A 24530-nucleotide genomic window follows, 5' to 3' on the forward strand; every position below is an offset into this window, starting at 1 on the left:
TGAATGACACCTCCTTGCAGTCTTTTAGTCAGTCCAGTACTTCCACTACATCATTGATTTAAACCCACAAATGATACTAACTGAGCACACCCAAATCCAGCTGCTGCTGGACGACTGAATCAAAGATGGCTCAGTGAGCCAGATTCATGCTGCACAATGGATGCTACTAATGGATGAATCTGATTCCTGTGAGTGTGGCATTGATGATCCGGTGTGTGTTTTCTATTTCTGTGTTTTTAATGATTACAAAGGTGTCAAATCAACGGCACACCCATGGGCTCACTCTGGACTCATAGTTGTAATACAAAGATTAGAACAAACAATCCTACCGCAAATTCAACCTAAACTCTGGGTCAGAGTCACTAGAGAGGAAGAAAAGGACAACCAACTCCCATTCCTAGACGTGATGGTACAGAGAACACCGAACGGAGAATTCACCACAAAGGTTTACAGGAAAGCCACACACACACAGACCAAGTCCTGAACTACGAAAGCAACCACCCCAATACACACAAAAGAAGTTGCATCAAGACACTGTTCAAAAGGGCCACAACACACTGCAGCACACCAGAACTGTAAAAAGAGGAAGAAGAACACCTCTACAATGTATTCGCCAAAAACGGATACCCTCGCAATTTCATCAACAGATGCCTAAGGGAAAGACAACGGAATGAGAACATGCCACAATCCAAAGGACTAGCCACGTTACCATACATCAAGAACATTTCTGAACTGACAGCTAGACTACTACGACCACTAGGACTCATAACAGCACACAAACCAACAGCCGCTCTCAGACAACAACTCAACAGGACAAAGGACCCGATACTCAGCATGAGCAAAACCAACATAGTGTACAAAATCCCATGCAAGGACTGCACAAAACACTACATAGCACAAACAGGAAGACAGCAAATGATCCGTATCCATGAACACCAACTTGCCACGAACCGACACGACCAACTATCCTAAGTAGCCACACACGCAGATGACAAGCAACATGAGTTCGACTGGGACAACACTACTATTATAGGACAAGCCAAACAGATAACAGCCAGGGAATTCCTAGAGGCATGGCACTCATCCACAGATTCTATCAACAATCACATCGACCTGGACCCAGTATACCGGCCGCAGCAGTGGACAGCTGGAACTGTCAACCGGAAGCGGCAGAGACAGGCCACTATAAATGCCGGAGGAAACAGCACAGAAGCACTTCACAGGAGGCTCCCAAGCACTCAGGATGTCACCTAGACAGGGGACGAAACGTCTGCAACACAAATTCCCAGCTCGGCGAACAGAACCACAACAGTCAAAAAAGTTGCTCATGTACGAAAATTCCGGCAGCCACCCAAAAGTGAGCAAGCCAATGCAGTCAATATAAGTCAGACACATGTAGAAGACCTTAGGCAAACGTAGTACCATCATGACTCATTAAAACCGAATGTGGCTAGAAGTTTTATTTCTGCTGATGGGAAACCACAACCATCAGCTCTCTCATTATGGTAAGTACTGCAGGCCACCAGTGGAAGGGAATATGGTAGAATTAAAGTTAGAAGCCACCACAAAATACAGGATATGCTAGGTGGAAGTATGGGCCATACTAGTCTTAAAGATAGGAGTCTATGTAGTCCTGACTCAGGACAGGACCCGCATTATTTATCAATTTCATGATGGTTATGGGCATTAGGGAATACAGGCCGCTACAGAAGGCTTGAAAGAACTGCATTGGTGGCCCAAAATATACAAAGATATAGCGCACTACATAGAGAACTGTCTGATGTGCACTAAGAACAATCCAGATAGGTAGGCCTAGAAGGGAGATCTATGGCACATGCATCCAGTGGAAAGGCCGCGGGCAAACCTCCAAATTGACTCTCAGCTCCCCTGCCACCATGTAAAAACAGATACACCGACATCCTTGTCATTGTAGGCACTTTTACAAAATGTGTCAAAGCATTTCCCGTTTGGGAACACAGCTAGAGGAACAGTACAGATCCTCACGCAACAGATGTTCATGAGATGGGGTTTATCCCGCAGTATCGAATTAGATCATTTTACCAGCCGAGTAATGCAAAATATGATGACAATGCTTGGTATCAAACGGAAATTCTACATTGCATACCACTCCCAATGGAATCGCACAGAGAATGAACCACACACTGAAAGGAATGATTAGGAAAACAATGCAACAGAATAACAAGACCTGGGACACGGTACTTCTGTTTGTCCATGATGATCTGCAACACCATCACCTGCTCTACAGAATATACCCCCCATACCCTAATGATAGGTTGACCCATGAAAGAGGCCAACTACTTGTTCGGCTTCCACCTAACAGAACTTGTCCTCGCTGCCCTCACCCATGAAAAAGCCATGCAGCAACTCACCCAGAATATCAAAGCCTCTTAGCTGGCAGCAGCCGTCAAGCTAGGGACAAAAAAGAAAGTAAGCAAGACTTATTTCGATAGCAAAATTAATGTTGTTGAGTACCCCAAAGGACAGCAAGTAATGCTACAGGGGCATAACCCAAGTTCCTTCCTTGCCCTTAAATAATTGAATCCGCCCACTGTGATGGATAAAACTAGCCCCTCAGGACATAATATTCTACTAGCCATAGGTAAAACCAGCTGGTATTACGCAAGCCAGCCTATGGTACACAATACAGCCACTCTCACCACCTTAGTATATGTATGGCAGATGATATGACATTAGTACAAGTAACAAGACCAACGACACCCCATGACACATCCTCAGAGCTGCCCCCAACAAAACGTTACATTTCCATCACAGTCACCGGCAGCAGCTTCCATGTCCAAGGGACCCCTGACCATTTTAAGTGACCCAATACAACACTGTCTGACAGATTGGAATCACTCACTACTCAATAACAACACGGACATTTCACAGATTCCCAAGAACCCCCAACAGACATACAAATCAAGCATTCCCAACTTGCTGTAACTTGGGCACCCAATGGCATCCCCACACCATGGACATGAGACAATGCAAAAAGGCTAGTGCAGACTGAGAAGACTCACTCAGACTGCCAGACAACAATTCCAAATGAGTACTGCAGATGCTGGAGATCACAGTCAAGATTAGAGTGGTGCTGGAAAAACACAGCAGGTCAGACAGCATCCAAGGATCAAGAAATTGACATTTTGGGCAAAAGCCCTTCATCAGGGAAGAGGCTGGGAACCTCGGGGGTGGAGAGAAAAATGGGAGGGAGTGGGGCTTGGTGGGGGGGAAGAGGGCTGCTGAGAGTGCAATAGGTGGATGGAAGTGAGGTGAAGATGATAGGTTGGAGAGGAAGGTGGAGCGGATAGATGGGAATGAAGATTGACAGATGGGACAGGTCATGAGGACAGTGCTGAGCTGGAAGGTTGGAACTGGAGTAAGGTGGGGGGAGGAGAAATGAGGAAATTGGTGAACTTCACATTGATACCATGGGGTTGAAGGGTCCTGAGGCGGAAGGTGAGGCATTTTTCCTCCAGGCATCGGGTGGTAAGGGAGTAGCGATGGAGGCGGCCCCAGGACATACAAGACCTTGGCAGAGTGAAATGGGGATTTGAAATATTCAGCCATGGGGGGCGGTGGGGTTGATTGGTGCGGATGTCCCGGAAATGTTCTCTGAAGTGCTCTGCAAGTAGGCATCCAGTCTCCCCTAGGATGCAGTGAAAAGAAACAAACAGGGAAACCGAGAGAATTACAGACTACGCAAACTCACTCAGACTGCCAGACAGCAATTCCTGATGACTCCAATAGGGGGAGAGAAAGGAAACCAAATGAGAAAATGACAGACTAAGCAGACTAGCTCAGATTCCCAGATGGTAATTCCAGATATATCCAATAGGCGTCATGACAGAGCATAAACATGGGAACCGAGTGAATTATGGATGAAGCAGGCGTACTCAAAACTCCCAGATGACAATTCTACCCTTCTCCATTAGGGGGACTAATAGCACACTAATCGGAGAAATGGGAGGATTTAATACAGATGCCCCAGAGACAGATTATTCAGATTCTCTGTTTGGTGCCTATTTAACAAATGCACTGATTCAGTGATCCAAGTGATGAAACAGCTCCTGACAGCCACCCAAGGCAAGATGCAACTATTTCTGATGATCAAAACTCACATGCATCTCACACTTCTTCCAGTTTTATTCCTGTGCAAGCTGATAGGATTTAAACCAATTGACAATTTTTCAATTCTCTACTCATTGGATATAATCTCCAAATTAGATTCTTCACGTTTCTTTAGCTTTCATCTTCATTTCTATTACATACATGTAAACTGGTCTCTTGATCAGTCAGGCCAGCTTCATTTTCACTTATATTTAAATGATTGATCTCTTGCAGTCCATTGCAAATTCACATGTCTTTGAAACATTGGTCTTCATGACCACCTCATCTCAGAGTCTTGTTTTTGCCTAAGCACATCATGGTCAGGTCATTTAAACAGCCCTAACCCCCTACCACTAGAAACCAAGGCTGGAGCCTAACAGGCCTCTAAACCCAACCTAACATTCCACCTGGGATTCGCATCACCATTTCTTTTGTTAAAAGTGAGGGAAGGTTAGGGCATATATATTGTATTGTGTCAAACCTGTTCAGCTATTAAACAAGAATAACAGCAAAAACAACCTTGATCTCTCCCCAGGATATCTATGTTACCGCGGTCCACAAGTAAGAGCTATTTCATCAGGATCATCGTCATCATCGGGAACAACACCCACAAGACATCAAACTAACCAGGATGCAGTTGTCAATTCATTGCCTCTTGCCATGGTTTGCACGGTTTGTTTGTTTTTATCTGTAACATACATAAACTGACCCATTAAGACAAGCTCTTGAGAATTATTTGTTCAATTAAGAGGTTTAGATCATTTGTAGACACTCTGTGGTTACCCCCTGCTATGCACTCTGTGCCTAGACTACCTGAAACTGACCCATTAAGGCAATTGCTTGAGAATTGTTTGTTCGATTAAATGCTTTTAGACCACACGTAGATGCTCTGTGGTCAGCTCCTGCCGAGTGCCCTGGGGCTTTTTATCCATTAGACAGTCACGCTTATCTGTTCTCTTTAGTTTTGTCACTACTTGTTGCCACTAAATTCTTCAAGAAAGTGAAGACTGCAGTAGCTGGAGATCAGAGTTGAAAGGTGTTGCACTGGAAAAGCACAGCAGGTTAGGCAGCATCGGAGCAGCAGAAGAATTGATGTTTCGGGCATAAGCCTTTCATCAGGAATCTGCAGGGGGGAGGGGAGAGAGAGGTAAATAGGAGGGTTGGGTTTGGGGGGAAGGTAGCTGGGAAGGCAATAGGTAGATGCAGGTCAGGGATGATAATAATAGGTTGGAGGGGAGGATGGAGCAGATAGGCCAACTTATGGAACGATTCAGGGAACATGTCTGGGACACACACACACCAAACAACCCAACTGCCCTGTGACCAACTACTTCAACTTCCCCTCCCACTCTAGATTACAGTGGTGCTGGAAAAGCACAGCAGCTCAGGCAGCATCGAGGAGCAGGAAAATCGATGTTTTGGGCAAAAGCCATTCATCAGGAATCCTGATGAAGAGCTTTTGCCCGAAATGTCTATTTTCTTGCTCTTCAGATGCTACTTGAACTGCTACGCTTTTCCAGCACCACTGTAATCTAGAATCTGGTTTCCAGCATCTGCAGTCCTTGTTTTTCCCATCCCACTCTGCTAAGGATATGCAAATCCTGGGCCTCCTTCACTGCCAAATCCAAGCCACCCTGGAGGAAGAACACCTCATCTTCCACCTTGGGACTCTTCAACCACATGCCATCAATGTCAACTTCATCAGTTTCCTTATCTCCCCTCCCCCTACCTTATCCCAGATCCAACCTTCCAACTCGACACCACCCTCTTAAACTGTTCTACTCACCTATCCGCTCCACCCTCCCTTCCAATCTATCACTATAACCCATCCATCTGCATTTACCTATCACCTCCCAGGCTACCTTACCCAGCCCCCTATTTATCTCTCTTCCCCTCACCACTCACATTCCTGGTGAAGGGTCTATGCCTGAAAAGTCGATTCTCATGCTCCTCAGATGCTGCCTGACCCGCTGTGCTTTTCCAGTGCCATACTTTTCAACACTAAAAACTTTAACTTTGACCTAACTAAATTTTTCCTGATCTAATGAATTCACTCCTTTGATTTTTTTCTTATGCTGTGAATTTCTTCTGACCACAGGTGGATTGTTTTGATTTGGCCTACGTTGTGCAGTTAAGACATTCTCCAGAACTGCAGTTTATTTGGCAATTTCTCTAATGGGTAAAATATTTTCTGGCTGTATAATGTACATTCAATTTCAAGATTCCCATTATGAATTTTGTTGTAAATTTTTTCTTTGATTTTATAATGTTCTTTGGCTTTGCCATTTTATTCTCCTCATTAGATCACAGTAGTGAGTCCTAACCAACCTCGTACATGAATACTGTTTTTTTGTATTATTAATGACTTTTTTGTGACTTTGTAACACATGTGGCCATTGTATTTTCAATATTAATTTGTTTTGTATTTGCCCATTTCTGCTATACCTTATTTATGTTAGTTTCTGAGATTAGTTAAATGTAGCTTTCTCATGCCATCTGTAACAGTTCAGATGTTTAAGTATGATCTGTGTTTTACTTGAGCTTGAATGGTCATATGCCCACTGAAAAGATATTGGTCTTTTATTATGTGATCTATCATGCTTCGCATTCAGGATGACGAGGAGGGGCTGTGCCTGGATGGGCCACCCAAAATAATGAACTTACGATAACAATAAAAAACTCATCATGGAATTACAGAAGTTGGATAATTATTAAAGCATGCTGGGAAATAGAACCCAGCCTTGACACTGTGCTACTTCACATGCTGCAGAATCCAGACAGGCTGCAGTTGCTTACAGACAGTTTGCAAACAAATTTGGCAGCTGCAGATGCTCCAATACATACCTGAAGTTGGACTTGAATAGGACAATAGACTGTTGTTCTTGGAACAATCAGGAGCAGTGAATCATTCATTAAACATGGAGACATCTAGCACCCTTAGCTGGAGGAAGCTACATGTACCATAATGGACACCTAAAGGCCACCCTGCCATCAATGTGCCAACACCTGGTTAAGTCTAATTGAACAGGTTAATTGAACCTGATCAATCCATTGGCAGATCCTCAAGAACCTCCCAAAAGTGCACGAAGACTCAGAAGAATAAGAATTGCTGCAAAACCCCAGTCAAGGTGGTAACTCGAGAATAGCCACCAAAAGAGAAGACACTGCCAAGCCCATTGGAAGAAGATATCACACTCACTCATGCACAAACACACACATATTCTCTCTCTCGCTCTCTCTCACAAACACACACATATTCTCTCTCTCGCTCTCTCTCACAAACACACACTTGCTCTTCCTCTTGCGCACACACACACACACACACACACACACACACACACACACACACACACACACACACACACACACACACACACACACACACACACACTCATTTATCTGTAAATAGAACCAGCCTAACTCAAGGTTGGGATATGGACAGATTCTAACCTCACACCTTTAATGCATTGTCTCAGCTGAGTTGTCACTATTTTTTATACTGATAAAACCTTGAGTTTTCTTGGGACTGTGACTTGAAAGGAGTTCTGGGATTCACATGTTAATCAATTGAAACCCGCATCCTCACTCTAACTGATTAAACACTTAACAGCAATCTAGGTTTGTTCACTACATTGCAGTTATACGATACTTTGATCTTTTACTATAAAGTCTGTATCCTATAATCCTGCCCTACTAGCTACCTGATGAAGGAGCAGCACTCTGAAAGCTTGTACTTTCAAATAAACCTGTTGGACAATAACCTGGTTTTTAACTTTGTCCACCCCAGTCCAACACTGGCACCCCCACTCCATGATTACTGTATCACATGCACCCCTAATCTCCTGATTTATATTCCATTCTACATGACAACTATAGTTTGAGAGTCTACTCCTAAAAATATTTTCTGGCCCTTGCCTTTCTAAGCTCCATCCAAGAGATTTCTAATGTGAGATCCTTTGTCTCTCTTATATTTATGTAAAATTTCTTAGAACAAACTAATTCGGGGCAGCACGGTAGCTCAGTGGTTAGCACAGTGCCAGGGACTCGGTTTTGATTCCCGCCTCAGGCGACTGTGTGGAGTTTGCACATTCTCCTTGTGTCTGCGTGGGTTTCCTTTGGTTGCTCTGGTTTCCTCCTACAATCTCACAATGTGCAGGTCAGGTGAATTAGCTGTGCTAAACTGACAACAGTGTTAGGTGCATTCGTCGGGGTTAAGTATAGGGTAGGGGAATGGGTCTGGGTGGGTTACTCTCCGGAGGGTCGGTGTGGACTTATTGGGCCGAAGAGCTGTTTCCATACTGTAGGGAATCTAATCTAATTCATTCTTCTATATTATTAACATATCAAATGTTTCACATATTGAGATATAGTACCTTTAGTTTTCCTATTTCCCTCCAAGTTCATCTTGTCTTCCAATGCATTATTCTGTTAAATTCTCAGGAAATAAAAATCATCTATGATGAAATAACCAGTGGAAATGAGAACCAAACAGAAACTGATGGAATATACAAATCAGAGTCAATTGGGAGAGGTAGTCTGTACAATTTGGAAACAAAAATTCAAAGAACTGCGGATGCTGTAAATCAGAAATAAAAGCAGAAGTTGCTGGAAAAGCTCTGCAGGTCCAGTAATATCTGTGACATGAAATCAAAGTTAGTGTTTTCAGAACCCTTCCTCAGAACTGGTTCCCCACTGGCCTCCAGTCACTAGAAAACCTTCTACCACAGCTCTTTGTGTCCAAGCTAGTTATAGCTGTTGCCATATTTCACTCAATTCCATGTGTACCTTAACCTTCTCAATATGTCTGCCATGCGAGACATTGTCAAAAGTTTTGTTGAAAACCTATGTCAACTACATCAACTGAACTTCCTTTGTCCACATATTTAATCACATTTTCAAAAATTTGAACAAATTTGTTAGGCATGATCTTCTTCTGACAAGGCCATGCTGACAATCCTTAATTAACCCATGCCTTTTCAACTGGATATTAATTCTCTACTTCAGAACTTTTTCCAAAAGCTTCCAATAGCACCTCTACTCCATTTTTTGAAAAGTAGAACCACATAAAATACCCTTCAATCCTCTAGCGCTTCCCCTGTGGCCAAAGAGGAATTAAAAATTTGTGATTTCCTGCCTCGCCTCTCATAGTGTCTGGGATACAATTCATCTGGGCTAGGGGTTTGTACATGTAAGCCCAGCAGTACATCTAATTTCCCATATAAAACTATGCAAGCTCTTATCAGTCGCTTTTCCTGAATTCCATACCAATACTCTCCTTTACCAGAGTGAAGACCAAAGAGACATATTAATTCAGTACCACCGTACTCTCCTGCAAATTCACACACAGGTTGCTGCTGTGGTCCATAATGGATCCTACTCTTTCGCTGGTTAACCTCCTCCTTTTAATGTATTTTGTAAATGGGAGTCTCCTTATCCTGTTCGCAAGTCCTTTTTCATGCACCAATTTTGTTTATCTAATTGCTTTCTTAAGTTTGCACTTGCACTTTCTATATTCCTCTAGGATGGCAACTGAATTGCTTTCTTTAGACTTGCTAAAAGCCTCTCTCTTCTTCCTCATCCAATCCTGAATTTCCTAGACATTCAGAGTTGTTTGAACTTATAGCTGATACGTTTCCCCCCATTGGGTATATGTTGGGCCTGTACTATCACTACAATACTCTAGGTTCAATACTGCACCATCTCTTGTTGGACCTTTTGCATATTGATACAAAAAACTCCCCTGGATACATTTCACAAAATCCGTCTCCTCTAAATCCTTAACACTATGACTATTGCAGTTTGTGTTAGGAAAGTTGAAATCCCATAATTTAATTACCCACTTATTACTCTGCCACACCTCTGGGAACTGCCTACATACTTGCTTCTCTATTTCCCACTGACTCTTTAGAGGCGTATAATACACTCCCAGTGAAATGGCTTCCTCCTAATCATTGCTAAGTTCTACCCACAAAGCCTCACTTAAGAACTTATCCAAGTTACCATAGCTCCATATTCCAGTAATTAACTCCTTAATTAAGAGTGCTACATCACTACCCTTCTTACACCTTCTCTGTTGCCTAAAAATCCTATAGCCTGGACTGTTAATTTGTGAGACTAACATTTCCCTCAACCATATTTTTGTGAGAGCAACAACATCATACTTCCACGTGTCAATTCACACCTTTAAGTCATCAGTCTTACCTGTTATACTCCTGGCATGAAGTAAAGACCATCTAGCCTTACCTTACTCTCTTGACACGCAAGATAGCAGAACTCACTCTGACTTGCTTTCTTTGTTATAACTTGATATGTCTCTATTTTACCAATATTCTGTGTTCCTTCCCTCACCAGACTAGATTAGACCAGACTAGACTAAATTCCTCCCAAAAACATGAGCAAACCTACCCAGTGTGGTTCAGGTGCAGACCGTACCATTTGTATATGTCCCACCTGGCGTGAAAATGGTCCCAGTGATTGAGTAATCTAAAACCTTTGTTCTTGCACCAACTCTTGAGTCACACATTTATGTCCTATTTTCCTATTTCCAAACTCGCTGGCACGTCATCATTGCTTTTTTACCAAACACCAACAAGAACTGGATCAAATTAGTCAACACTTTTTTTTATTATCAAATCTATACTGACATCCATTTTGTCATCTTAAAGTTTTCCAAGTATTAATGAAGTTTGACCCAGGTTATTGTCGTTAAAGGTTTGCTCTGACATTGGACTGACCAACCTGTGGTTCCCAGGTTTATTCTCCGCCTTTTGCTAAATCTTTGCCCTTGAATAACTGGAGACTGCAAATTTTGGTGACAATCATAGCCTTTAACTCAGAATCTGACACATTGAAGCTTGCCTATCATTGGATATATCCACAGCAGCCAGCACAGGAGAATACTTACTTTCCCTCTGAACTGTAGCTGTTCATGCTGCCGTCAGTAGATTCCCGGCTGGCTTGTCGAGTCATACGCCGCATTTCCACTGCCATGCCTGTCTCTGTGCTTCTCTGGATAGTATTTTTGGATTTCCTCCCTCCAGCTTCTGTGGAAAAGCACAGCTTTAAAGTTATCAATATTCAGTTTCAGACTCACTCACAACAACACAGAAATTGAAATAAGGACTTGAAAAGTCTTTGATAAGCCAACTTCTTATATTTATTATTTTAAAGTTACAATATTGGAGTATTTGAAGGCTGGTTTAGCCAAACAACCTAAGACCCAGTGAAAACACAGCCATCTTGCATTTTCCACTCTCTTCAACTGCATTGTTGTCATTACAATATTAATATTTTCAGGTGCTGCAGTAATGTTGAGAGATGTTCACATTCGGCTGATATTTTGGCCAAGTGCTAATGCCAAGACACTAAAGGTCACATTCCTTACTTCCAACTGAAACTTGTGACTGGATTTTCCACTCGTTAACTTGAGTAACCTCTGTATAATCAGTAAAGATGCAGAGAAAAAAAATACAAAAGATTGGAACCTTTTCAACAAAGGTGACTTATGGCTCAAAGTATTCATGCTGAAGTTTTCAAACCTTGTCCATAAAACTGACTATAATACAAGACTAAAACTGAGGCATTCTGCTGGTACTGGAGTTCTTTGCATTCATAGATAATTCAGGGTGGCATGGTGGCTCAGTGGTCAGCACTGCTGCCTCACAGCACCAGGGTCCCAGGTTCAATTCCAGCCTCTGGCAACTGTCTGTGTGGAGTTTGCACATTCTCCCTGTATCTGCGTGGGTTTCCTCCCATAGTCCAAAGCTGTGCAGGCCAGGTGAATTGGCCATGCTAAATTACCCATAGTGTTCGGTGCATTAGTCAGAGGGGAAATAGATCTGGGTAGGTTACTCTTCGGAGAGTTGGTGTGGACTAGTTGGGCCGAAGGGCCTGTTTCCACACTGTAGGGAATCTAAACATAAACAACAACTATGGTTGCAATTTTGATTGCCTTACTTAAAAAGGAACATACTTACTTTAGGATTAATTGAGACAATCACAAAATTGGGAGGAGATCATTACACAGGCTCAGTTATCTAAAATAAATCTCCTGCTTTTTCCCAATATCTCTGTATGCTATTACTATTAAAAGAAAACATCAAATGCCCTCTTCAATGCCTCAATTGAACCTGCTTCCACCACATTTTCAGGTAGCACACTCCATACTCTACTTGCTGCGTGAAAAGGTTTTCTTCTCACATCGCCCTTACTTTGTTTACACATCACTTTAAATCTATTCCCACTTTTTATTTTTCCTTTTAAGTGCAGAAACAGCTTTTCCCTGTCTACTTTATCTACCCTGTTCACGATCTTCAAAGCCTCTACCAAATTTCCTTTCAGCTTTCTTCTCTCCAAGATGAACAGTCCTAACTTCTTCAATCTATCCTCATAGCTGAAGTTTCTAATTCCTGGAACTATGATTGTAAATTACTCCAATGCGTTCACATCTTTCCTATAACGTGTTCCCCATAAATGTACACTGCACTCTAAATGAAGTCCAATAAGTGTCTTGTCCAAGTTCAACATCACCTCCTTGAAGATCCACTCAGTTGATTGCTGAAGGTTTTGTCTTATGAGAAAAGGTTGAGTTGGAAAGACTAATTGGAGTTTAGAGCAATAAGAGATGATCTTTTTTAAAATTCTAAGCTTCTAAAAGGGGTTTTCAGTGGATGTTTTCCTGGAAAACTTCAATTTAAGACAGGGATAAGGAGGAATTTCCTCTCTTGAAGTGTTAGTTCTGAGACAGGACTTGTATTGAGAATCACACCCTTCTATTTTTTTTCCATAAGTTCCTCATCCTCAAGAAGCTGTGCAACATCCTTTTAAAGTGATTGATGGAATCATCTTCAAGCACCTCTTTAGGCCCAGTGTTGCAGATCACTGGTTGAAAAATATTCTAAACTGCATTTGATATCTATTGTCAATGATCTCTGGCTATTGACACATCTCCTGGAAGAAATCAATCTTTATTATCCATTCTATCACCTCTAACTTTGCATCATCTTGACGACGTATATTAAGTGACTTCTTAACCTTTTCTGTTCCAAGAACAATCAAAAACCCTGCCAATCTCTACTCAAGAGTGATTCCCCTATTCCTGGTAAATCTCCCTTTCCAAGGGCTTTTTATCCTTCCTGAAATATGGGATCCAGAATGGTCCACAATGGTCTGAGATTGAAACAGTCTTGCTTCTATTCTGCTCTATTTATAAACTTAATGTGTGGTTTAATTAACCAACTTATCAAGCTGTCCTACAACCTTTCAGGTTTTGTGTATGCTGGCATCAAAATATCTCTGTTCATTGAGATGCAGACCAAAATCATATGCTTAATAGTCTCCTGTCTCTCCATATTTATGTTCCCAAAAATTATCAGCTCAAACTTCACCTCATTGAATTCCCTCCACCCATTTCATCATCATTTCACTATGTGAAGCCTGCAACTACTTTACAAAACGTAATCTACAAAGCCATTATGCTGACCCCTGCATCTGACTCCAGAGTCATCATATACATGGACAAGTCCTAAAACTGACTCTTAATTAACACTGCAAGACCATTTCAAAAAAAGCCCACCTCTGTTTCCTGCCAGTGGCCAGCTTCATACTGCAGGATGAAGTCCAATGACAGTGAGATGATTCCTTTCAATGGACATTAATAGCCCACTTGAGTGTACCCATTTGTGATAGGATGGAAAGGCTATCCTTGGACCATCCCATCATAAACTCAATTAGGTCAAAGTTCCCAGCTGCCATCCTTGCACTTGATGAAATGCTCCTCTCTGAAATCTGTCATGAGACTGGCATTAAATAACACCTCATTGTGAACAAATGTCTGCCATTTTTACTTTTTGCTCTTCAGTAATCTTTTGCTAGTTCTTCAAACTTCTCCCTTGCTTTTTTGAGATCTATACCTTTGAGATTGATACCTTTCTGTTTCGCAGCTCCTCCAGCTTAACCCAGTTTGCTTAAACCACCTCCAACCCTGACAACACCAATGAACTTCCAAGTTAGAACACTGCTCTGTTCAGAATCCCATTACAAGTGGGAGTAGGAAGCCATTCAGACTACCCACCTTGCTCTAGTGATTCAATATGATCATGGATGATCTCACGGAGGCCCGAACGTCACTTAATGTTCCATAATGCTCAACTCTATTTTCAGTCAAAATATTTGTCAAACTTTGCCTACAATATAGTCAATGATCTAGCCTGCACTGCTGTCCCACAGACTAACAAGACTATTCATCTCCTCATCATTTTTCCCTACACTGGAAGATCCCCTCCTCTTGAAATCTGTCCGCTACATCCAGACTCCATTACAATAGGGAAAAATCGGTAGAATCAAGGAGAGGGAGAACCAACTCCCTTCAACTCTTCTAACCATCCCAGACACAGTTATCTCCGAGACGTAGGGACTAAGGATTGGGGTGGGGGAGTATGCCATGTTACAGCTCTGCCAGTGGCTCTGCTGAGTACAAGAGCTGTTAGTATCTGACTAGGCAGCAGTCATACCCAGGGGAGATTCCCAGCCCTAGGAAACTGAATCCATGGTAAGGCCATGTCATACCCACTGTCTAATTGACATGTAGTTCAATAGCTCATTGCAAAAACAGGTAGGGCAGCTCTTTTGGAAATTTTCCAGAGGCTGAAGGGATCCCTCATGCCTCAAGAAGAATATTCTCTTCATCTTAGCACCCATTTTATCAAGTCCCGTTTGAATTTTATGTGTTTCAACAGAATGCAGGAAGGATATTTCTGAGTCCAGAAGGGGAGTAAAGAACCAGGGGCCCCAGTCTAAGGATATGGGATAAGCCATTCAGGACTGAGATGAGGAAAAATATCTTCATCCAGAAATTACTGAGCCTGTGGAATTCTCTTTGACAAAAATGGTTGGAGCCAAAACATTGAATGTTTGCAAGAGTTAGATATAAGTTTTAGGGGTAAGAGATCAGAGTATGCGGAGAAAGCAGGAATAGGGTACTGTGTTGGATGATCAGCCATGATCATTAAATAGTTGAGCAGGCATGAAGGGTTGAATAGCTTTTATTTTCTATGCTTCTATGAATCATCTTCATTCTTCAAAACATAATGAGTCAATGTCCCACCTGCTTTACCTTTCCTCTCGTCAAACTTTTAAACAACCTGTCATTTTGAACATGCCCCCTCCCCAATATCTAGTGCCAGTACCACAAGAATCTGGAGCCCCTCCTCTTTCATTTCTCCAGCCAAACGTGCCCCCTTCTTCCTGTTCCATTCTCATGTGTGAGAGAGCACAGGGAGTAAACTCATGATTACTGCAGTACAGGTCCTGTTTGTAACTCTTCATGTTTCTGATAAACTGACCGAAACACATTTCCAAAATAGATTGCAAATTGACGGAGTGGATAGGGGGAGATTACTATTTAAACATTAGGGATCACCAATTGGTACAGAGATGAGGGATAATACTTTCTCACAGAAGATTAGACCTTCCTGAAAAAGGTGGTAGAAACAGAGTCCTTGACTATTTTTAAGGCAGAGGTGGGTATATTCTTGGTAAGAAAGGAGATGAAGTTGGGGTTAGGTGGGAAATTGGAGGAATCAGTGGAGCAAGCTGAAGGAGCTGACTGGTCTATTCCTGCTTCTTGTCATACTGATGCTGCATTTCTACTCTTTCTTTCTCCCTCATGTACAGTTAGACCTCTTGTCGTGCTGCATCCCTTTGAGGGGAAATTACCTCCCCCAGTGTGACCTGTTTATTGAGTGTCAAGGGCTTAGGATTTCCAGCATCATCCATATCTTCCTCTTCCTCTTGTCTGAGGGACAGCTGTGGAGAAGGTAGTCAAGAAGGCATATCGTAGAATCATAAAATCCCCAAAGTGGAAATAGGCCATTCAGCCTATTCACACTGATCCTCTGAAGAGCATCCCATCCAAAGCCAACCCCCTAGCTTATCCTGTAACCAAGCATTTCTCATGGCTAATTCACTTAGCCTACACATCCCTGGACACAATGGGTAATTTAAATTGTACATCTTTGGACAGTGGGATGAAACCACAGCATCTGGAGGAAACCTGTGCAGTCACAATGAGAATGTGCAAACTCCACACAGATAGTCACTTGTTATGCTTGCTTTCATCAGTTCGGGCAGAGAGTATACAAATTGGCAAATCACGTTGCAGCTGTATAGAAGTTTAGTTTGAACACATTTGGAATATTGTGTACAATTCTCACTCTCTCAGCGGAGCAGGTAACGGCTGTCTGGGTGGTGTTTTTGTAAGTCACGGTATAGTCCAGTTATTGTTTTTCTAACGGCTAAAATTTAAAGTTTTTTTAAGCGCCTAGCGGACCCGGAAGCTGGTGTCGCGCTAGCTTACCTGGGAAGGTTTTTTTTCTTATAAAAGCGTGCAAACGAGGAACCCGAGGCACTACAGGGGTAGAGCCTCCCACCCGCCCTCCTCCTCTAACCTAATAATAAGACCCGTTGTGATAAGCAGGTAAGTGCTGCATTTTGCTTGTTTGTTTCTTTAGATCTAGTTTTTCAAGTTTCTCTTTTAGAGGGATGGCAGCGAAGGCAGTGCAATGTTCCTCCTGTAACATGTATGAGGTGAGGGATGCCATGGACGTCCCTGCTGATTACACTTGCAGGAAGTGCACCCATCTCCAGCTCCTCCAAGACCGTGTTAGGGAACTGGAGCTGGAGTTGGATGAACTTCGGATCATTCGGGAGGCAGAGGGGGTCATAGATCGGAGCTATAGGGAAGTAGTAACTCCAAAGATGGCAGATAGATGGGTGACAGTGAGGGGGACTGGGAGGAAGCAGCCAGTGCAGGGACCCCCTGTGGTCATTCCCCTCAAGAACAAGTATACCGTTTTGGATACTTGTGGGGGGGACGACTTACCAGGGGTAAGTAACGGGGCTCAGGCCTCTGGCACGGAGCCTGTCCCCGCTACTCAGAAGGGAAGGGTGGAGAAGAGCAGAGCAATAATAATTGGGGACTCGATAGTTCGGGGCACAGATAGGCGGTTTTGTGGGAACGAGAGAGACTCACGTTTGGTATGTTGCCTCCCAGGTGCAAGGGTACGTGATGTCTCTGATCGTGTTTTCCGGGTCCTTAAGGGGGAGGGGGAGCAGCCTGAAGTCGTGGTCCATATTGGCACCAATGACATAGGTAGGAGGAGTGCTGAGGATGTTAGACATGCTTTTAGGGAGCTAGGTTGGAAGCTCAGAGTTAGAACGAACAGAGTTGTTGTCTCTGGTTTGTTACCCGTGCCACGTGATAGAGAGTCGAGGAATAGGGAGAGAGAAGAGTTAAATGCGTGGCTACAGGGATGGTGCAGGAGGGAGGGATTTCGGTACTTGGATAACTGGGGTTCTTTCTGGGGAAGGTGGGACCTCTATAAACAGGATGGTCTGCACCTGAACCTGAGGGGCACCAGTATCCTTGGGGGGAGGTTTGCTAGTGCTCTTGGGGGGGGTTTAAACTAACTCTGCAGGGGCATGGGAACCCAGACTGTAGCTTTAGGGTGCAGGACCTGGAGTGTAGGGAGGTTAGGAATATAGCATCAATCTTAAAGGAGGGTGCCTGTAAACAGAAGAGTGGCTTGAAGTGTGTATACTTTAATGCCAGAAGTATACGAAATAAGGTAGGTGAACTCGCAGCGTGGGTTGGTACCTGGGACTTCGATGTTGTGGCTATTACGGAGACATGGCTAGATCAGGGACAGGATTGGCTGTTGCAGGTTCCAGGGTTTAAATGTTTTAGTAGGGTCAGAGGTGGGGGCAAAAGAGGGGGGGGTGTGGCTTTGCTTGTCAAAGATAGTATTACAGCGGTGGAAAGGAAGATGGACGAAGATTTGCCATCTGAGGTAGTTTGGGTTGAGGTTAGGAATAGGAGAGGTGAGGTCACCCTGTTAGGAGTCTTTTACAGGCCTCCTAATAGTCCTAGAATCGTTGAAGAAAGGATTGCGAAGATGATTCAGGAGAAGAGTGACAGTAATAGGGTGATTGTTATGGGAGACTTTAACTTTCCTGATATTGATTGGGAAAGCTATAGCTCAAGTTCGTTAGATGGGTCAGTGTTTGTGCAATGTGTGCAGGAGAGTTTCCTGACACAATATGTAGATAAGCCAACAAGAGGTGAGGCCATACTGGATTTGGTTCTGGGTAACGAACCAGGCCAGGTATTAGAACTAGAGGTAGGTGAGCACTTTGGGGACAGTGACCACAATTCGGTGATTTTTACTCTAGTGATGGAGAGGGATAAGTGTGTACTACAGGGCAAGAGTTATAGCTGGGGGCAGGGAAATTATGATGCGTTGAGGCATGACTTAGGATGTGTGGATTGGAAAAGTAGATTCCAAGGCAAGAGCGTAATTGATATGTGGAACTTGTTCAAGGAGCAACTATTGAATGTCCTTGATAAGTACGTACCTATTAGGCAGGGAGGAAAGGGTCGTGTGAGGGAGCCGTGGTTTAATAAGGAGTTGGAATCCCTTGTTAAATGGAAGAGGGCGGCCTTTGTAAAGATGAGGCGTGAAGGTTCAATAGGGGCAATTGAGAGTTATAAGGTAGCCCGGAAGGACCTGAAGAGAGAGCTAAGAGCAGCAAGGAGGGGACATGAAAGGTCCTTAGTTGGTAGGATTAGGGAAAACCCTAAGGCTTTCTATAGGTATGTTAGGAATAAAAGAATGACTAGGGAAGGAATAGGTCCAATCAAGGATAGTAATGGGAAGTTGCGTGTGGAGGCTGAAGAGATTGGGGAGGCGCTGAATGAATACTTTTCGTCTGTATTCACTCAGGAACAGGACATTGTTGTCGATATGAATACTGAGGCACGAATAAGTAGAATGGATGGCTTTGAGATATGTAGAGAAGAGGTGTTGGAAATTCTGGCAAGGGTGAAAATAGATAAGTCCCCTGGGCCTGATGGCATTTATCCTAGGATTCTCTGGGAAGCAAGGCCATTGGCCTTGATTTTTGTGTCCTCTTTGTCGACAGGAGTAGTGCCAGAGGACTGGAGGCTAGCAAACGTGGTTCCCTTGTTCAAGAAGGGGAGTAGGGATAATCCTAGTAACTATAGGCCAGTGAGTCTCACTTCTGTTGTGGGCAAAGTCTTAGAGAGAATTGTAAGGGATAGGATTTATGCACATCTGGATAAGAATGATGTGATCAAGGATAGTCAGCATGGTTTTGTGAAGGGCAGGTCGTGCCTCACAAACCTTATTGAATTCTTTGAGAAGGTGACTAAGGAGGTAGATGAGGGGAAAGCGGTAGATGTGGTATATATGGATTTTAGTGAGGCGTTTGATAAGGTCCCCCATGGTAGGCTACTGCAGAAAATACAGAGATATGGCATTGAGGGTGAGTTGGAGGTTTGGATTAGGAATTGGCTCTCTGGAAGAAGACAGAGGGTAGTAGTTGATGGCAAAGGTTCATCTTGGAGTGCCGTCACTAGCGGTGTTCCGCAAGGATCTGTTTTGGGACCATTGCTGTTTGTCATTTTTATAAATGACCTGGAGGAAGGGTTAGAAGGTTGGGTGAGCAAGTTTGCGGATGATACGAAAGTCGGAGGAGTTGTAGACAGTGAGGAAGGATATGGCAGGTTACAGCGGGATATAGAGAAGCTGCAGAGCTGGGCAGAAAGGTGGCAAATGGAGTTCAATGTAGCTAAGTGTGAAGTGATTCACTTTCGTAAGAGTAATAAAAAGATGGATTACTGGGCTAATGGTAGACTACTTGGTAGTGTGGAAGAGCAGAGGGATCTTGGTGTCCATGTACACAGATCTCTGAAAGTTGCCACCCAGGTAAATAGTGCAGTGAAGAAGGCATATGGCGTACTGGCTTTTATTGGTAGAGGAATTGAGTTCCGGAGTCCTGAGGTCATGCTGCAGTTGTATAAGACTCTGGTGCGGCCGCATCTGGAATATTGTGTGCAGTTTTGGTCGCCATACTATAGGAAGGATGTGGAGGCACTGGAACGGGTGCAGAGGAAGTTTACCAGGATGTTGCCTGGTATGGTAGGAAGATCCTATGAGGAAAGGCTGAGGCACTTGGGGTTGTTTTCATTGGAGAAAAGAAGGTTTAGGGGTGATTTGATAGAGGTGTACAAGATGATTAGGGGGTTAGATAGGGTTGACAGTGAGAACCTTTTTCCACGTATGGAGTCAGCTATTACAAGGGGGCATAGCTTTAAATTAAGGGGGGGTAGATATAGGACTGATGTTAGGGGTAGGTTCTTCACTCAGCGAGTCGTAAGTTCATGGAATGCCCTGCCAGTAGCAGTAGTGGACTCTCCCTCTTTATGGGTATTTAAGCGGGCATTGGATAGGTATATGGAGGATAGTGGGTTAGTGTAGGTTAGGTGGGCTTTGATCGGCGCAACATCGAGGGCTGAAGGGCCTGTACTGCGCTGTATTCTTCTATGTTCTATGTTCTATGTTCTAAGTCCACACCGCACCCGCCGAAGCGCAACCCACCCATACCCCTACATCTACCCCTTACCTAACACTACGGGCAATTTAGCATGGCCAATTCACCTAACCTGCACATCTTTGGACTGTGGGAGGAAACCGGAGCACCCGGAGGAAACCCACGCAGACACGGGGAGAACGTGCAAACTCCACACAGAGAGTCGCCTGAGGCGGGAATTGAACCCGGATCTCTGGCGCTGTGAGGCAGCAGTGCTAACCACTGTGCCACCGTGCCGCCCTCTGGCACGGAGCCTGTCCCCGTTGCTTAGAAGGGAAGGGCGGAGAAAGGCAGAGCGATAGTTATTGGGGACTCAATAGTTCGGGGCACAGATAGGCGGTTTTGCGGGGGCGACAGAGACTCACGATTGGTATGTTGCCTCCCAGGTGCAAGGGTACGTGATGTCTCTGATCGTGTTTTCCGGGTCCTCAAGGGGGAGGGGGAGCAGCCCCAGATCGTGGTCCACGTTGGCACCAATGACATAGGTAGGAAGAGGGGTGAGGATGTTAGACAGGCTTTCAGGGAGCTAGGTTGGAAGCTCAGAGCTAGAACGAAAAGAGTCGTTGTCTCTGGTTTGTTACCCGTGCCACATGATAGAGAGTCGAGGAATAGGGAGAGAGAAGAGTTAAATGCGTGGCTACAGGGATGGTGCAGGAAGGAGGGATTCTGGTTTCTGGACAACTGGGGTTCTTTCTGGGAAAGGTGGGACCTCTATAAACAGGATGGTCTACACCTGAACCTGAGGGGCACCAGTATCCTTGGGGGGAGGTTTGCTAGTGCTCTTTGGGAGGGTTTAAACTAACTCTGCAGGGGCATGGGAACCTGGACTGTAGCTTTAGGGTACAGGACCTTGAGTGTAGGGAGGTTAGGAACATGGCATCGATCTCGAAGGAGGGTGCCTGTAAACAGGAAGGTGGCTTGAAGTGTGTATACTTCAATGCCAGAAGTATAAGAAATAAGGTAGGTGAGCTTGCAGCATGGGTTGGTACCTGGGACTTCGATGTTGTGGCCATTACAGAGACGTGGGTAGAACAGGGACAGGAATGGCTGTTGCAGGTTCCAGGGTTTAAATGTTTTAGTAGGGTCAGAGGTGGGGGTAAAAGAGGGGGAGGTGTGGCATTGCTTGTCAAGGATAGCATTACAGCAGTAGAAAGGGTGATGGAGGAAGACTTGCCATCTGAGGTAGTGTGGGCAGAGGTTAGAAATAGGAAATGTGAGGTCACCCTGTTAGGAGTTTTCTACAGGCTGAGAGAAGTAGAGGAAAGTATTGCGAGGATGATTCAGGAGAAGAGTGGAAGTAGAAGGGTGGTTGTTATGGGGGACTTTAACTTCCCAGATATTGACTGGGAAAGCTATAGCTCGAGTTCGTTAGATGGGTCGGTGTTTGTCCAGTGTGTGCAGGAGGGTTTCCTGACACAATATGTAGACAGGTCAACAAGAGGTGAGGCTATACTGGATTTGGTTCTAGGTAATGAACCAGGCCAGGTGTTAGACTTGGAGGTAGGTGAACACTTCGGGGGCAGTGACCACAACTCAGTGACTTTTACTCTAGTGATGGAGAGGGATAAGTGTGCACTGCAGGGCAACAGTTATAGCTGGGGGCAGGGAAATTATGATGCGGTGAGGCATGACTTAGGATGCGTGGATTGGAAAAATAGGCTTCAAGGGAAGAACACAAATGATATGTGGAGATTGTTCAAGGAACAGCTAATGGGTGTCCTTGATAAGTATGTACCAGTCAGGCAGGGAGTAAAGGGTCTTGTGAGGGAGCCATGGTTTAATAAGGAATTGGAATCCCTTGTGAAAGGGAAGAGGGCGGCCTATGTAAAGATGAGGCGTGAAGGTTCAGTTGGGGCGATTGAGAGTTATAAGGTAGCCAGGAAGGATCTAAAGACGGAGCTAAGAGCAGCGAGAAGGGGACATGAAAAGTCCTAAGTTGGTAGGATTAGGGAAAACCCAAAGGCCTTCTATAGGTATGTCAGGAATAAAAGGATGACTAGGGTAGGTATCGGTCCAGTCAAGGTAAAAGTACAACAAACTTTTATCCACCCACCTCCATAACCAGCGTTCCTCAAACATTCCAGAAGATTCCCCTGGCCTCGGAAACGCCATTAGCCATGCGGCTGATGCAGCTACCACCCCCACGCTGAGTGATGATGTCACTTCCGCCCACATCATGGCCACTCCCACAGCCACTTCCAGCCCTCATATCATCGCTGATGCCACATGCTCAGTGACTCCCGCCACCCCTACTGCCATGATCACCACCACTTCCACCCCCACCAGCGCCACTCACCTGCATTCTGCTGACACGGCCCCCACAGACCCCACTGTCACTATACCCACACCCCAGAACCCCAAGGGCAACATTACCCCTGCTCATGCCTCCACCCCCATTCGCCCCACCATCACACCCACTCCAGGTACTGGCTCTGACCCCACTCCCAGCTCCACACCCACACCAGATCCCAGCTCCTGGCCCTGCCGAGTTTTCACCATCCCTCCAGACCTCCCACTCACTGAGGACGAACGATCAGTCCTCAGCAAAGGACTCACCTTCATCCCCCTCCGTCCACGCATCAATGAATTTAATACACGATGTGACATCAAACAATTCTTCCGTCGCCTCCGCCTCCGAGCTTACTTTCACAATCAGGACTCCCGCCCACCTTCCGAGTACCCCTTCGCCCACCTCCAACACACTACATCCACCTGGACACCCCGCGCTGGCCTATTACCTGCCCTCAACCTCTTCATTTCCAACTGCCGCCGGGACATTAACCGCCTCAACCTGTCGTCACCCCTCCCCCACTCCAACCTCTCACCCTCACAACGCGCAGCCCTCCAATCCCTCTGCTCCAATCCCAACCTCACCATCAAGCCAGCGGATAAAGGGGGCGCAGTGGTAGTCTGGCGCACTGACCTCTACACCGCTGAAGCCAAACGCCAACTCGAGGACACCTCTTCCTACTGCTCCCTCGACCATGACCCCATCCCCCATCACCAAACCATCATCTCCCAGACCATACAGAACCTCATCACCTCAGGAGATCTCCCACCCACAGCTTCCAACCTCGTAGTCCAGGAACCCCGCACTGCCCGGTTCTACCTCCTTCCCAAGATCCAGAAGCCTGACCACCCTGGCTGACCCATTGTCTCAGCATGCTCCTGCCCCACTGAACTCATCTCTACCTACCTTGACACTGTCCTATCCCCCCTAGTCCAGGAACTCCCCACATACGTTCGAGACACCACCCACGCCCTCCACCTCCTCCAAGACTTCCGTTTCCCTGGCCCCCAACGCCTTATCTTCACCATGGATATCCAATCCCTCTACACCTCCATTCGCCATGACCAGGGCCTCCAAGCCCTCCGTTTTTTCCTCTCCAGACGTCCCCAACAGTACACTTCCACTGACACTCTCATTCGTTTGGCTGAACTGGTCCTCACCTTTAACAATTTCTCCTTTGAATCCTCCCACTTCCTCCAGACCAAAGGCGTAGCCATGGGCACACGTATGGGCCCCAGCTATGCCTGTCTCTTTGTTGGCTATGTAGAACAGTTGATCTTCCGTAATTACACCGGCACCACTCCCCACCTCTTCCTCCGCTACATTGATGACTGCATTGGCGCCACCTCGTGCTCCCGCGAGGAGGTTGAGCAATTCATCAACTTCACCAACACATTCCACCCTGACCTTAAATTGACCTGGACTATCTCTGACACCTCGCTCCCCTTCCTGGACCTCTCCATCTCCATTAGTGACGACCGACTTGACACTGACATTTTTTACAAACCCACTGACTCCCACAGCTACCTGGATTACACCTCTTCCCACCCTATCTCTTGCAAAAATGCCATCCCGTATTCCCAATTTCTCCGCCTCCGTCGTATCTGCTCCCAGGAGGACCAGTTCCACCATAGGACACACCAGATGGCCTCCTTCTTTAGAG

The 24530-nt window shown here is 45.0% G+C and overlaps 1 protein-coding gene across 11 annotated transcripts in view; it reads right to left on the minus strand.

Annotated features, from left to right (window-relative positions):
- Window positions 1-24530, minus strand: part of rims1a (regulating synaptic membrane exocytosis 1a) — an 879579-nt gene that overhangs the window by 68656 nt on the left and 786393 nt on the right. For all 11 annotated transcript variants that reach the window (XM_072557828.1, XM_072557837.1, XM_072557845.1 and 8 more), the window contains one exon: window positions 11033-11171. In XM_072557828.1, the coding sequence (XP_072413929.1) occupies window positions 11033-11171 (139 nt within the window). The remainder of the gene's footprint in view (window positions 1-11032; window positions 11172-24530) is intronic.

The sequence above is a fragment of the Chiloscyllium punctatum genome, chromosome 3 (genome assembly GCF_047496795.1).
Source record: "Chiloscyllium punctatum isolate Juve2018m chromosome 3, sChiPun1.3, whole genome shotgun sequence".
Classification (NCBI taxonomy): Eukaryota; Metazoa; Chordata; class Chondrichthyes; order Orectolobiformes; family Hemiscylliidae; genus Chiloscyllium; species Chiloscyllium punctatum.